The sequence below is a fragment of the Sinocyclocheilus rhinocerous genome, unplaced genomic scaffold (assembly GCF_001515625.1).
Source record: "Sinocyclocheilus rhinocerous isolate Xijiao unplaced genomic scaffold, SAMN03320098_v1.1 scaffold1358, whole genome shotgun sequence".
NCBI classification, from domain to species: domain Eukaryota; kingdom Metazoa; phylum Chordata; class Actinopteri; order Cypriniformes; family Cyprinidae; genus Sinocyclocheilus; species Sinocyclocheilus rhinocerous.
The window spans coordinates 820408-835800 of NW_015662582.1; the positions used below are offsets into that span (position 1 = coordinate 820408).

The window sequence follows — 15393 nt, forward strand, 5'->3', positions numbered from 1 at the left end:
AGTCCCCACACCCCGGATCAGTCAATGAAATAAAGAAAGATCATAGCATTTCACATGCATTTCGACATGTAGGCTTATTTTAAAATAGACTAATATGTATATGGTGTACATTTTTAATGTTGTGTAGGCTATAAACTATATTTATTTTTACTTGTACATGTTAAAGAAGTAAAAAATAATAATAATAAAAATAAAACTGTAATACTAAACTGTATAGCCACTAGATGTCTGCATAGCCTTTTATATAAATATACGGCCTGTAATATCTAGATGGTGAAACAAGACACGGTTTTTAATAGTTTTTACTATAGTTTTTATTAGTTTTAATTTTAAAGTCATAGTTAAATAAAAGTACTTAGATATTGCTTTTTTGATTTATTTACATATGTAACTTGAAGTAATCCAAAAGTAATCAGATTACATTACTTTTATATTGTGGTACTTGGATTACGTTACTGAATACTTTTTTTAATGAAGTAATTTGTAACTGTAACGGAATACATTTTAAAAGTAACCCTCCCAACCCTGCGCACACATACGGGAGAAAGGGGATAAAAGTGAATGAATGAAACCCTTATAGAAACTAGAGAATGCAGCTATGGAAAACGAGTCAGTTTACCACCTGAGCAAACCATCAGCACCTTTGTATCAAAGGAGTCTACAGCTTATACTAAACTTTCGTTTAGTTAGATGGTTTGATGGTGAAGCTGAAGTTGTGATCAAATTCTTCTGGGTTGAAGAGTGTTGAAGATGTTTTTCTGACCCTGTGGTGGTCGGGTGAGTTCTCTACCACATGAAAAGTTGCGCCATGGCTTGTTGCAACTTTGAGTGGCGTCTCGGTCGGATCGGATGTCCGAGATGCAAGACAGCAGTAACAGCGCAACAGAAAAAGAGAGAAAAGAGAGTGAAGGTTACAGAGTAGTGAGGCCTTTTAACTTCTAGCAAGGTCACACCTCCAGGGGGGCAGTGAGCCAATGGTAACTTAAACTTTCAGAGGGAAAGTTCACAACTCTTTATCTTTGAGCATGTTATTTCGGCAAGTGTAACTGGATTGGGTGTTTATGCAAAAGCTTCAAAACCGTATACGATATAAAATACCATATATAAAACAGTAATAATACACACAATGTACTGGTGATATGCATGTTCATTCAGATAAAGTTTGTTTTTCTTTGAATTAATGGGAAGAAGTCCTTTTCTAGGGGCAGTTTGTGTTTGTTTCAAAGTGAAATTAAGTGAGAAGGAGACTCTCTCTACATTCCATTAGGTCGTAAAGTCTGTCTGGTTACTGTGATAACCAGAGGTCTGTTCATAGACCCTCATGATTGGCTTGTTGGGTGTGGGGTGTTGGATTATCTGTAAGATATAACAAATAATAATGTGTCTGATTTGACCAGCCGTTACAAGGCCAAGAGAGTAAGGCTGATGATACATGGGGCAACTTTTTAAACAATTTTGTGTAACAAATTTATGACTGGATACCTTAAATCGGTCGTGGGCCCTGTGTCTCACCTGGTTGCCCACTGACAGCAACATTGCTCAAAAAGTTGCCCCGTGTTTCATCAGTCTAACTATAGGCTATAGACTTTCTCACTAAATAACCGCTAGTTCTGATTGTTAGGTAGTGAAGGATACAGCAGAGTACCACAATCTGCCATTCTTACCACAACTGGCAGCTAACTCACTTTTTAAAATGCAGAACTTAACTCCTGACTTAATCTGGTTAAACTGGATTTTGGGTGGTCCATGACGATGCATTGTTTTTTATTTATTTTTATTTTTTTTCTCTGTGCTGAACGTTTAGGTAAATTTACTCATTTTTAATTCCAAAGTGTTTTAAGTAAAAAATAAATAAATAAAAAATCATGAAATATGACGGCTCATGCTGTGATGGACTGGCCATCCATCCAAGGTGTTTCCCTGCCTATGGCCCAAGATGCATCCCCACACTCTTCATAGGACAAGAGTTTTGGAGAATGGATGGATGGAAATGTCCTCTGACAATAAGTGAGACTTTATTATTTTATTATAACAAATTATTTTAAAAGTTACTTGAAAGTTTCATGAAAAACTACAGGCACTGGATGGAAATGAACATAAATTAGACATCTCAGACAGATGGTGCTTCTATTCTGCTCAAGACAAGGAAATATGTCACATTGTGGCATTCCCACCCGCTGGCTCACTGTGCCAAACACCCCACACATTCATCTCTTCTAACTCTGGGCTCCGACCAACTGCTTCATTTCGATGTAGGTGGTAACAGCACATAATGATTCCTCGATTTAAACACTGCCATTGTCAGAGTGATTCCTGTAGCTCAGAGAATGGCAAGTTTACTAACTCTCAATAGTGAGAACAGATTTCATGGAGTCTGCTGCATTCAAATTGGTCTGGAGGGACAATATGAATTCATAACTAAAAAATCAATAAAGGGTGTGGATTGTAATAGTAAAATGTACTATTTACTGTGAACTGAGTGAACAACATCAACTATGACTTTGAAGAACAGGCAGAACCTTTGCAACAGCATTAACAAGTGGTACCGTTTAATGTGGCCGTATAAATTCTAATACTGAAACATGCATTTTTTTGTAAAGCTGCTTTGAAATGATGCATGATTTTCTTTTCCACACCAGTTAAACCCAGACAAATAGCCAAATAAACGTGACATGACACACACACTGTTCAATACACGCACACACTACTCTATAGACCTATAGCGCTGTATTGCCTGTGCATTTTGATGCATTAACATAAACCATTTGATCAAAAGGACTTATTGAGTACTTATGTGTTGCTATGTTGTATTTATTTTCAAATTACATTCAAGTAATTAAAAAGTAATTACACTGTCGGCCTTGCCCTGCCAGCTTTGCAAAATGACATCACACTAGTTCAATCTTTGGTTTCACTTTAATTATTTTGACCTACCCATACTCAAATGCTTATTTAATTATATATATTTGGACAAAAAAAATTCAATATAACTATTCAATTGACAAGTTCAAGTGAAGATGAATTTCTTTCTAGATATTAAACCCCAATTTACAATATAGTGTATCATACATTTAGACCATGCTATTACTATAAAGTGTGATTTTCATTTTATTTGACCTGTTTAAAAGTGTAAATGCCAGATTGAACAAACTTTTCAGTCGCTGGCCAAACACGTTCAACCAAGACACATATCCCAACATGGATCTGTCCAGCTCTCTAGCCTCCAGGAGGATTTGTTTGCTATCTGAACCATGAAAACCCAGGGAGAATAATTATCAGTTCACCCGACTGTAATCAGTCCTGCTTACAACATACTCAAGAGCCAATGCAACAAACAGGGATATGGCTCAAATAACAGATCTACTGGAGAGTTGCCACAGAGATACAGTATCTCCTTCAGGGTTTCTATCATTTGCTCAGATGAGCGGAAGTATCTTTGGTGCACTGACTTGACAACATAATTATCAAAGTGACATTTCCAACCATATTAGCCAATGCCATTTGGATGCCTGAAATGTATGAGTTTAAAGGGACAATGCACTTATTGAAGTTCAGTTAAATTTGTTAGTTTTTCACAATGCATATTATATCAAAGAAGCTTTATAAACAATAGTGCCTTCCAACTCCTAGTGAGTCAAAAGCAACAATAGACAGGAAAAAACAAAAAACAAAACACACATAAAAAAAGCGAATAACTAAGACTCAGGGGGCTGGCTGTAATTTTGATAAGTAGTGTCTTGTTTTAATTAGTGCAACTGTCACGGGTTGTCGAGGAATAAGGACAGCAAACGAAGATACACATTTCCAAATAGACTTTACTGAGAATACTGAGGTGGTACAACACATAACATAAGATAATCACCGACAATGGAGAGACCCGAATAAGGAGTATAAATACACACACATGGTAAATGAGGGAACTAAACAGGAACAGCTGGACAAGGATTAACTAATCAGAAACCATGGTAACTAATGAGAGCTCATAACAGACATGACAGGAACTGAACGTCTCAGGTTACTTATGTAACCATGGTTCCCTGAGTAGGGAACGAGACACTGCGTCCTCTAGGGGTCGCTATGGGGAACGCCTCGTCGTGACCCGTGTCTGAAGCATACATTGAAAAAACACCAACTCGTTGGCTGGCGACAGCCAAGACGTCACTACCGGTGCGACTATAGTATAAATAGGCGACGGGAGCTACACATCATTCACTTCTTCGTCTGAAGCTTGCATCCGCAGCATGGCAAGAAACCTAGAGGACACAGAGTTCGAAGTTCCCATGAAAGGGAACTAAACTGAACATAATCGTGACAGCAACTAATTTAGTGTAAAATAAAAGAGTCATGCGCCAAACTAAATATACGCCTATGTCGAAACTGATTTTCTTTAGAAAAACAAAATAGTATGTTCAAATTAAAATTATATTAAAAATGTATTTAATTTAAAATTAAATGAGCAGAAACAAACCATAATGATCAAAGTAATTTGTTGTATTGAGTAGGGGAAATTAAACCTTACAAATTAATTAATTAACCTTGATGAGTATTTAGAACTTTCAATTTATTTTGAGTTATTTTTTTAATAAAATTGTAAAATATTATTGTTTTGAGTTTAATGAACTTGTCAAACTTTACATCAACTGAAATTTTGTCAGCTTTTTTCGCGATTACGATCAAGTTCACAGAACCAGACAGATCATTGCATCACTGCAATGCCATAAACAATAAAGCAGTGAATCAAAACGTATCATTATTAATTTCATTTCAATTGCAAACATTGTGCAAATAACATGCTTGCATTATAAAAGCAAAGCAAAATCTAAATTATGTCTTGGAGATTATTAACTTATTATATTATTAAAAAATTATTGATATATATATATATATATATATATATATTCATAATTGTGTTAATAATAATAATAATAAATAGCTACTATAAATGCAACAAATGTGACAAAGCCAGATCACTTTTATCAAGAAAAGAACCTCCATGGTGATGTTGCAACATGTCACTCGCTAACAGAGAAGATTAAGTCTTAACACTGATTTATAAAAAATCACTATCAAACTTTTATAGTATACTCTTGTACCTTCACTATTGTAAGAGAGATAACAAATGGGAGTGCAAGAGGCATGATTATTGAAACAGAACTAAGTTTAATCATCTCCCTCATCCTCTTATCTTATATCCTTTCCGTGTCAATTCTCAGCTGATCTTACAAATGGAAATGCATTGTGCGTACCGGTAACCAAACATCTGAGCTTTTCACGGATCTCCAAGAGCATCAGCACACTCTACTGAACTTAAAGAATAGGCAGAGAGCTTGTCAGTTGCAAAGGTCTTTTCTCGATGCTTCTCACAAAACGACCTCAACAGCAGGTAATTATGATGCTCCAGTGGAGAGCTAATGTAATGATCAACCCGATCCATTTCAGCTCTACTTTACCATTGCACCTCCACAGACACGGCTTCTAATTCATATTATTATTCTTATCAAAGTTCTTCAAGGACAAAAAGGATAATGCCAACACTGCTTTCACTCAGGTGACTTATGATTAAAGCACTATGTGTTTGCAGCTTCAGGTTTGCAAGTTGAGTTTGTCTGAGAATACATGGGAACATTAAAGTTGTGGAAAGACATTAATCCTAGATTCAAAAAAAAAAAAAAAACAGACAGAATTTTGAACACACTAGTGAACGTTAAGATCTCATAATACCTTTCATATATACTGCACAACACAAAAACATTCATTCACAGAGGAACTGTTGGCAATTCCATGAACAGAAAAAAAAAAAATCCCAAATACACCTAAAAGAACTACAGCAGAATATCAGATTTCACATCATGACTGACTCTGGATAAGCATTCGATGACTGAATAAATGAACAGTTTTATTACTCAATAACTCTGCATTCTTACCTTCTGACGGATCTCCTCCTCCATCTTGACCGGTGAGCCCAGTTCAGCGACCTGTTTGACCCCTTCACTGGCATAACCTCCATACTCCCACAATATATAGTTCTTTGAATGGGAAGCTCCAATGAGGGCTGACCAGTGATTGGCTCTCCCTGTGAAGATACATAAGTTCCAATTTATAAGAATGATACATGATCAAATTACTTAAACAATTAGTAATTAACCGTAATCTCTAGCTTCTGCTAACTGTCATACGTGCATACACGAGACAGTGGTGTTCCAGCAGATGGCGTAGGTGAACGTGGTGACGAACGCAGAAGCACAGAGAAAAAGAGCAAAACAATACACCACTGAGTTAGAAGTACACAACTAGGATTTGTTACGAAAAATGTTGATTTAAATTATTTCGATTTAAGACGAGAGGACACTGGTTTTACTTTGCTGTAAACAAAACTTGGTTCTCACGAGACAAACATATTCCAACACGTTCTCACTCCCAACTCGTCACATATTGACGCTTGGTCAGGCCCCCTTGGCGTCACTTTTTGAAGAACAGGGTACCCCCTTTAGCATCATTTTTCGATGTGCAGGGTCCTCCATTGCTTTAAATAAGAAACCCTTTTTTTCAATTTGCCGACGTGAAATGTACTGGGAATTTTATCGTCATGATTAAATTATATATTGGAAATGAAATATTATATTATTGCATATATATTGGGGTGTGGTTTTTCAATGTAAACAGTCGGAACCATTTTATTTATATTACATTATTTACACATTTATGAGCACGTAACCCATCCCCTGCCCCTATAGCATTTGTCAATAAAACACAATATATAACAGGCAGATACAACTACAGTCATAATTTATTCAATTTGAGTGAGTCAGCTACGGCTACCTAAAACGGCTCGTTCTAACAAGCCCCCACATATCTACGTCACTATGTGGGAAGATTTGCATAACGCCGCCCAAATGTTCACGCAAATGTACAGTATGTGGAAAAGAATGTGTTTTTTTAACCTTAAACCGCATAAACACATTTCATTACACCAAGTACACAAAATAATGTTCTTTTTAGCAACATCATATGACCCCTTTAATATTCCAAGTCTTCCAATGCAAAACGATTGATTTGTGAGAGGAATAGATACGATTACCGTCTCCGTCCGTAAAGCTCATCCTGCATGCTGCAGTCTGTGCGCAAATTCAAAAAACGCCGCCAGAAGAAGCCTTACGTCAGCCTAGGTTGTGGAATGCTATTGGCTCTTGTGTGTCTCGTGACCGATTGTGTCGTGCTATGGGAGTATCTTTTTGAATGAGATGTGAGCGCTTTAAAGGAGCGGCATGATCATTTTCAGCAATTAAAACCATATGTTTTACTCTCTTCTTCTCATAAAGATATCATATGGCTTCAAAAGACTTTGAATGCAACAGGACTTGTTTGTAATGCTTTTATACTGCTTTTTATGGTCAGTTTTTGCAATAAATATCTGTGACTGTACTTATATTTGCCTGTTACGTGTTTTATATTGTTCAGAAGTGGATAGTTTTGGGGTAGGGGTGGGGGTAGGTGCTCCAATGAAAGTATACATTTATATAAAATTATTTCTAATTTTTACAAATGCATGCAAACCATTAAATTAAGACAAACAACTGAAAACAACGGAGGACCCTGCATGTCGAAAAGTGACGCTAAAGGGGTCCTGACTAAGCGTCAATATGTGACGAGTTGGGAGTGAAAACGTGTTGCATATTCTCACCGGAGCTCATACTATGTTCTATGTCATCTGCTGGAACACCACTCTTACGTGTATGCGCGTATGACAGTTTATAAAGTTGTAATTATAGATATTTTTTTTTACACAAATGCATCGCTTCATTTCAGAAGGCCTTTATTAACCCCCCGGAGCAATGTGGAGCACTTTTTATAAGGGACGGAAACACTATTTTGCTTCAAAATCTTGACCACTACCCACTGGCCATTAAAAAAGCTTGGTAGAGCCAGGGCATTATATATATATATATATATATATAACTCCGACTGTCTATAACTCCGTAATGTATTCGGAAGTAAACTTTAGCCACATTTCAAAGACAAGTAATTATGAAATTACATATAAAGATGCACTTAATAACCAACTTAAGATGGGAGCTAGGGAGCTAATTGAGATGCCCCCAATGTCCAGGGGGGGGGGAAGAGATAAATCAATGGGAAATGTATTCCTTATTAAACTATCCTATATGAATTTCACATAAAATTGAGAAAAGTACACTGCTATTTGTAGCAATAACTATTTGTAGTTATTATATATATATATGCAGATTAATTCAATTACCCACAAATTATTGCATAAAGAAGTATTTCTTCAGAAAAAATTTGAATAAATATAATGAATTAATCAAACAAAACAGATACTGACCGAAAATAATAGGGAGAAGAGGTTGTATGGAACATGGAAAAAAAAATGCAAGCTGGAATAAAACTTGAGTTGCCTGCACAAAAGTGCTATCAAGGATTTTTTTTTTTTAATTAAAATGCTGTGCTACGGTAATCATACAAGTAAAAATCTTGCATTTTTCATAACACTACAATCATGAAAAGAATAACCCTGCTTTTCTGACAGTCAGAAATTGTCCCTCCATTGTGAAGGAGCAGTGTGAAGCTTTAGTGGATCTTTGTGTCCTGTGTACAACTATTCCATGATGCCTTCCACAAATGTCACACAAATGGTTTCCACCTCCCACAAAATGGGGTTCTCCCGCAGGGGCCGGCCAAAAAACACTGAAATAGCTCTATCCAGGGCTTTTTTGAGTGTGTGTCCTCGATTTGTCCCCTTAGCCCAGCCCTTAAATGGCAAGTTCAACCTTACCACAAACAAATTTTGCACTTCATAGGAATATTGTATTAGATTATGGAGCTACATTATGCAGGAGAAATGACAGACAGTTCTTCTCAGAACACTGAAAAGAGTTTCACAAATGACACATCCTATCTATAAAAAAAGTTATGAAATTACTTCACTTCTCTTTCAGCTTTATAATGTCCTGCTCTAACAATAAAGTCACCTTGTAGGAAAATCTCTACCCTGAGGTATTAAGTTCCAGATCTCCCAGTCTGGGCCTTTAAAGCCCTCAATCTAATTTCTACTCACCAATTTAAAATATTCCACAGGCATGACAGTGTTCACACTGGCTCTGTGAAGAACTGCTTACCACATCCTCCCTGTGCCGCTAATCCGCTCAATCCGTCAGACCTGTATCAAATCTCACTGATGCGCTCTGATGTTCCAGTGCTTATTTTCATATGTCCTGCCAAACACAGTATCTCTCTATTTCTACTCTCTGTCTGCTTCAAAAATATGTTTATGTATTTCCCTGGGGGGGGGGGGATGTCCTTGATCTACTGGGTTGACAAGATGTTGTTCTGAAATGAAGCTTTATGAAGTTGATAAGTATAAACAGTGACATTCACATACTCTCAATTGGTAATTGTTTTGTTTTTGGCAAAATTCATATGAATTAGTACGATTTCATTCATACGTTTTTATACAATCTTCTTTCACCCGGTTGGCAGTTAGATTTAGGGGTTATTAGCTTAGTGGTTATTAGCATGCATAGTACTAGCATACTCGCTGTTTATTAGCACTTATAAAGCACATATTTATGTGTTATTCTGCATGACCATATTTTAGATCCCGTAATCCTATTCCATGCTTAACTTAACTACCTTACTGTTCATACGGAGCAAATTAGGAGTTTATTGAGGCAAAAGTCGTAGTTAATAGTTAGTTAATAGTGATAATTGGAACCCAAACTACTGTGTAACCAATTCATCCAAATTTGCCACCATTTGCCAAAACTTAAAATGGTTACGGTTTTTCATGAGATCTGGTTGGTGACATTTACAGTAATACCTGTGTCTTCTTCACTAACCCCTTGCATTCTAATCACTCACTGCCCTTCTTTTCAGTGCAAACATGCATTATTTATATGCAAATTATGCTTATAAAAAGTGATTTATTTAGAAAGACAACATTGTGATATTACCACCATTACCTGATTCGCCATAATTAATTAGCGCTGCTATCCAAGCAAGGGTCATTCACAATCATTAGCACTGCATTCCAAGAAAACGCGTATCAAAACCCCTTACTCTAAGTATTGAACCTTCGCGCACAAATTCCACCATTAGCACTACAGGCATGGTTTTTTTTTCCTCATTTGAGCAACAAAGTAAAAAATATGACTGATTGATGTGCTTCAATGATTAAATGAAAGTAGCATGGGGATAAATTATAATATGTGCTTTTGGCTGTGATTAATTAAAGTTGCTCTGTTTATAGAGTAATTTATGCAAATACATCAACACGAAATGATAATGACTGCATATATTCCAGGTGTCCACAGCAGCATGTTTGTGTGTTTTGTTTTACACAAATGCTTTAGGATACATGTAATTATACTAGCACATGGGAATGTTTTTTGCACACGTGATAATCATAAATCCCATGTGTGTGTGTCTGTTTACTCGTATGTCTTTCACTGTTTCCTAAGCCCATAAATTAGGGCACCACACTTTCTTTATCAGGTTCATCTAGCTCCCAGAGTACATTCTAATCAGAGTATTGATCTGAGCTGCAGAAGCTCAAGTGGAGAGTGACTCTAATCCCCAGGCTTAATTTACTCCCAATGAGACACTCTCAAGGTTATCCACACCAACCACAAAAGACAAGAAGAGAGGACAGGTGCTAAGAGAAAATAATGAGGAAATGATTGCACAGATATTAGATATTTCACATCTAAAATAATGTCTGTTGCAAAATGTACAACATTTCTATAGATATATAAGTAGATTGAGCCTAAATATTTTTTTTAAACGACTAGTGCTGCTCTCTACTGCACAAATTAAAGCTGTCATAATGCTAGGGTGCTTTCAGGGGCCAGCCATTGCTATACAGTTGTTAGGATGTTTTTTTTTTAGCACATTGTTATGCGGTTACTAGGGTGTTCTGGGTAGTCGCTTACTGATCAGCATGTGAGTACACAGCTTGAAAACATTCATATCCCATATTGCATTAGAATTTAACCAAAGCTTTAGAGAGTAGAAGCACCATACTGCACTTTGGCTAAGACAAATCACAGGTTTTGTGCACCGGACATGTCAAGTTCAAAGTGATAGTTGAAAAAGGTGGCTCTAACAGGTTGATCTATTTTATATGTCTTTATATGAAGCATAGACTCTATCCAAGCCACAAAAACTACAAACTTATTACTGAAAAAAAAAATAGTCTGTACACAATATTCTAGCCAAGGGTAAAGTTAGTATGTACAGCAACCCCAATGATTTGTGGTATCATTCATGTTTTGCTCTAAAGTTTAAATGGCTTAATTATCACTGTCTCTGCACAGTAAACTGGGATAGGAGAAACTATTTTAACATTGAAAAAATTACACACTTCACATGTCATTGAGGACATAGTGTCTTACTTGGGTAGTCTTTTGGGTGCAATTTCTCTGACCAGTTCCCGTAGAAGGTGACTCTGTATTTGGCAGTTCCACAGGCACAGCAGTCCAGCATGGGTTTGTCTGTGGTTTCTCCATAAAGTGGCTCTAAAGAGAAGGGAGGGCGGCTGGATTATTACAAATATTTATAATCAAAATTTTTGTATCTATCTATCTATCTATCTATCTATCAAAACTTATCTGTTTAGCTGTGCATTTATTGAATGAGCACTGTGCGATGTGCGATGTCCGAACTGATTGCACTATATTTTATGTATAATCGTTTTCTATTCTTAACCGTTTTAAATTCATTTTAAACCTCTTAAATCAATTTTTTAAATCATTTTCAAAGTTTTTAAATTCCTTGTTTTGTGATTTTTTTTTTTCTTTTCTTTTATGTAAAGCACTTTGAGCCGTCGCCGTCCACCGGGCAGCGGAGGAGTGTCGGGCCGTCCACCGAGGGCTATCCAGTGCCGCCGCCAGGCAACGCGGAAGAGTTTACCCAGCTGGTGGAGGGCCGAGCGGCAGTGTGTCTGGGAACCAGAATGATTTTTTTTTTCTTTTTTTTTTCTCTCTCCCCTCTCTCGTCGTCTCCTCATCCTTCTGTCTCCTTTTCTCTCGCCTCGTCTGTCTATCCTTGATTTTTTTTTTCTTTTTTTTTCCTCTCTCCCCTCTCTCGTCGTCTCCTCATCCTTCTGTCTCCTTTTCTCTCGCCTCGTCTGTCTATCCTTACCCCCAGGTATGCCGCGGCCGCCGTGATCGGCTCCCCCGAAGGGGGGAGGGGGGGAGTAGAGCACAGTCTCGGGAGTACCCCCCCGGCCTGCGAGGGGCGATGGGGGTATGTGACGAGTGGGGGTGGGGCCGAGAGCCGTGGGAACGGAGCGAGGCCGGTGGAGTAAATGGATAATGAGCGACACCTGCACCACTCACCGGTCTCGAGTCTCACGGAGGAGCTCCGGAAGGATAAAGGAGGAGTGACTACAGTGTTGGACGAGAGAGGACCAGGCCTGGATGGGGGTATGTGACGAGTGGGGGTGGGGCCGAGAGCCGTGGGAACGGAGCGGTGGAGTAATTGATAATGAACGACACCTGCACCACTCACCGGTCTCGAGTCCCACGGAGGAGCTCCGGAAGGATAAGAGGAGGAGTGACGACAGTGTTGGCCGAGAGAGGACCAGGCCTGGATTTTATTTTGTGTTTTGGTTATGTTTGTGCGTGACAGTCGTCCGCGAGGGGCTGTCGCGCTGTTTTGTATTTATTTTATTATTAAAGTTTTGTTTAAGTGTTGGCCGGTTCCCGCCTCCTTCTTCCCGAACTACGAACGTTGTTACAGTAATCAACCTAGAACCTATGGAAACTAATGCTGGTATAAACATTTCTTTCTTTCTTTCTTTCTTTCCAAAATGGATTGCTCTAACGATCAAGCCTGAGAAACAACGAGCGCTCAAATAAGAAGAGGTATATGAGGAGCCAAATTGGGGGAGAGAAAAAGAGAAAAGAGAAAAAAAGCACCATACACTGAAATAACATCTCATAGAAGTGCTGCTTGTAATGTGCCAAACCAACTAGCTGGGAGTAATGAAAGCCTCACCTTTCTCACACATCCGCTTCGTGAGTGAGCCTTCATCCTGGAATGAGATGATCTTCCTCTGAACAATACTAGCTCTGCAAAGATGAAAGAGAAATGAGAGAATGAGAAAATGGAAGAGAAGAGAAGAGAAGAGAAGAGAAGAGGTGTAACTTGCAAAACAGAACTCTGAAAAGCAGCAATCATGCTCTAACCCCCATGGAGTGATTGTAATCCCCAAAAAAGAGGCACATGCCAGATGAATGGTAGCACATCACCAAAGGGAGCTGCTCCCTGGATATCACAAGCCAGTAGATGTGAAGCATACACTATAAAAAATGCTAGGTTATTATTTTTTTTAACCCAAATGCTGGGTTCAGCCTGTTGGGTCATTTTATTGTGTTGATTTTAATATTTTTACCCAGGTGCTGGGTTATTTTTTTAACCCAAACACTGGGTTCAGCTTGTTGGGTCATTTTATTGGGTTATTTTTAATATTTTTACCCAGGTGCTGGGTCATTTTAACGCTGGGTTATTTTTTTCTACCTAACCGCTGGGTTGACCCTGTCTCCGGCCATTTTAAGCCTGCAATATAATAATTTTTAAACAATAATTTAAACAACCCAGTATGGTGGGTAAAAACATATAACCCAACCAGCTGGGTCAAAATAACCCAGCATGTGTTCTGTCCAACATTTACCCAGCACTGGGTTGCCAAATAACCCACGTTGGGTTGTTTTTAACCCAGCTTCTTTTAAGAGTGTATATTTATGTGTTTTTGCTGAGAAAAAGTTAAATTTCTAACATTTTTTCTGACACATTCTAACACTATCTGTTCTCATATACAGGTACAACATAAATGTGGGCCTGACATGGGACATGGGCCAGTGGCTGCTCTCTAGTTTCCAGTCTCCATTTTATGATGCTGCTGTGCAGATTTTCCCACTAGACATTTTAATTAACCAGCAAGATTTGATCAATTAGCTTCACCAGAAAGACCATTTTGGTCAACCAGAGTACTGCTGGTGAACAGGATAGCTATGCTGGCCCAGAAGCTAAACCATCACCAAACCATGCTGGTCAAATCTGGTCTTTTAAGCAGGGTGAACAGAGGATTTAAATTGACATTGAGGGAAGAAAAAAAAAAGAAATGTTGTAGATGAACCTCGTTGCACAGTCCAAGAATACGGAGGATGTAAACAAGAAAGAAAGAGTGAGACTCTCGTTAGGCAGCTGTAATTAAAATCGGATAAGTGATCATGGACATAGCTTAAGCTCTGGGATCCAAAAGAGTTGGTGAAGCCTGTTTACATGGTGCCATCTCAGATACTTGTGGCAGCCATGGAGGTCTTTATACAGACTGGAAAAATCTCAGAGTAAACAAAAAGTCCTTCCTTTTCACACACTGAAGTTCTCATCTGAGGAACAGGCCTTGCATTGTTGTACTGAGAGCTGGGGCCAGTCCAGGTGGTCCTCATCCAAATGACAAGGAATATTTATAAACCGGTAGTTTTCACTCATTGGACTGGTCATTATCCAGTGAGAGATGAAAGTTGCTGACTGGTGGAGAAAAAAAAGTGTTAAAGACAAAAACGGCTGTCAAAACCTTACCTAACAGACTGTAGTTGAGATGTTAAAAATGATTTGCGCTTACTCACTGCCTATAACCTTAAAAATAAATAAGTACCTACATACAGGGGCCACATTTCAGAGATAGCCACTTGAGTTAGTGACTGGAACTCCAGACGCATTTTAATAGTTTTTAGACTCGACTGTGTGTGTGTTCAGGTTTGACTAATCATAATGCAAAAACTGACACTTCAAATAAACATTTGTAACCAATGCTGGCAAAATGAGTCACAATGAGCAAAAAATTTTTTATTAATTATTAGTTTTATTGTCACATTCTCCATTAACCCTCAAAGACCGAGACAGCCGCCCGCGGCTAAAAATAACTATTGTTCTTAAATGTTTAATAACTTTTGAACCGCTAATCCTATCTGAATGCTTTAAAAATTGTTGTAAAGAGATATATTTTCGGAGATATCTCATTTGTCTTATTTGGATATTCAGAGGCTCTGTAGTGGACGTGATTACATCATCACATTTTGACAACATTGATTCGTCAGAAGAAACCAATGCATTTCGTTCCTCTGAGCCAAACAGGAACGATTGTTGATGCTTAGTCCCACCCCCGTGCCCAGATTGGTTCAAACGGTCCCATATTCAACCAATAAACATAGGTTTTGGTCTTTTGAACCACCATTTAGGATTTTTCACTGGAAAGTTGACCAAACCAAACGCAAAGTGAAAGTAAAGTCTGTCGTGCGTGCATGAAAACAAACACAAAATAACACATTTGCATGAGAGAACTCTCTGAAAAAGCCCAGAAAAACACACGAC

The 15393-nt window shown here is 38.0% G+C and overlaps 1 protein-coding gene across 1 annotated transcript in view; it reads right to left on the reverse strand.

The window, feature by feature from the left end:
* Positions 1 to 15393, reverse strand: part of LOC107728096 (spondin-1-like) — a 153716-nt gene that overhangs the window by 121132 nt on the left and 17191 nt on the right. The window contains exons 2-4 of the mRNA XM_016538173.1: positions 13015 to 13088; positions 11409 to 11531; positions 5925 to 6073 (exon numbers count right to left, since the gene is read on the reverse strand). Coding sequence (XP_016393659.1) covers positions 5925 to 6073; positions 11409 to 11531; positions 13015 to 13088 — 346 coding nt within the window. The remainder of the gene's footprint in view (positions 1 to 5924; positions 6074 to 11408; positions 11532 to 13014; positions 13089 to 15393) is intronic.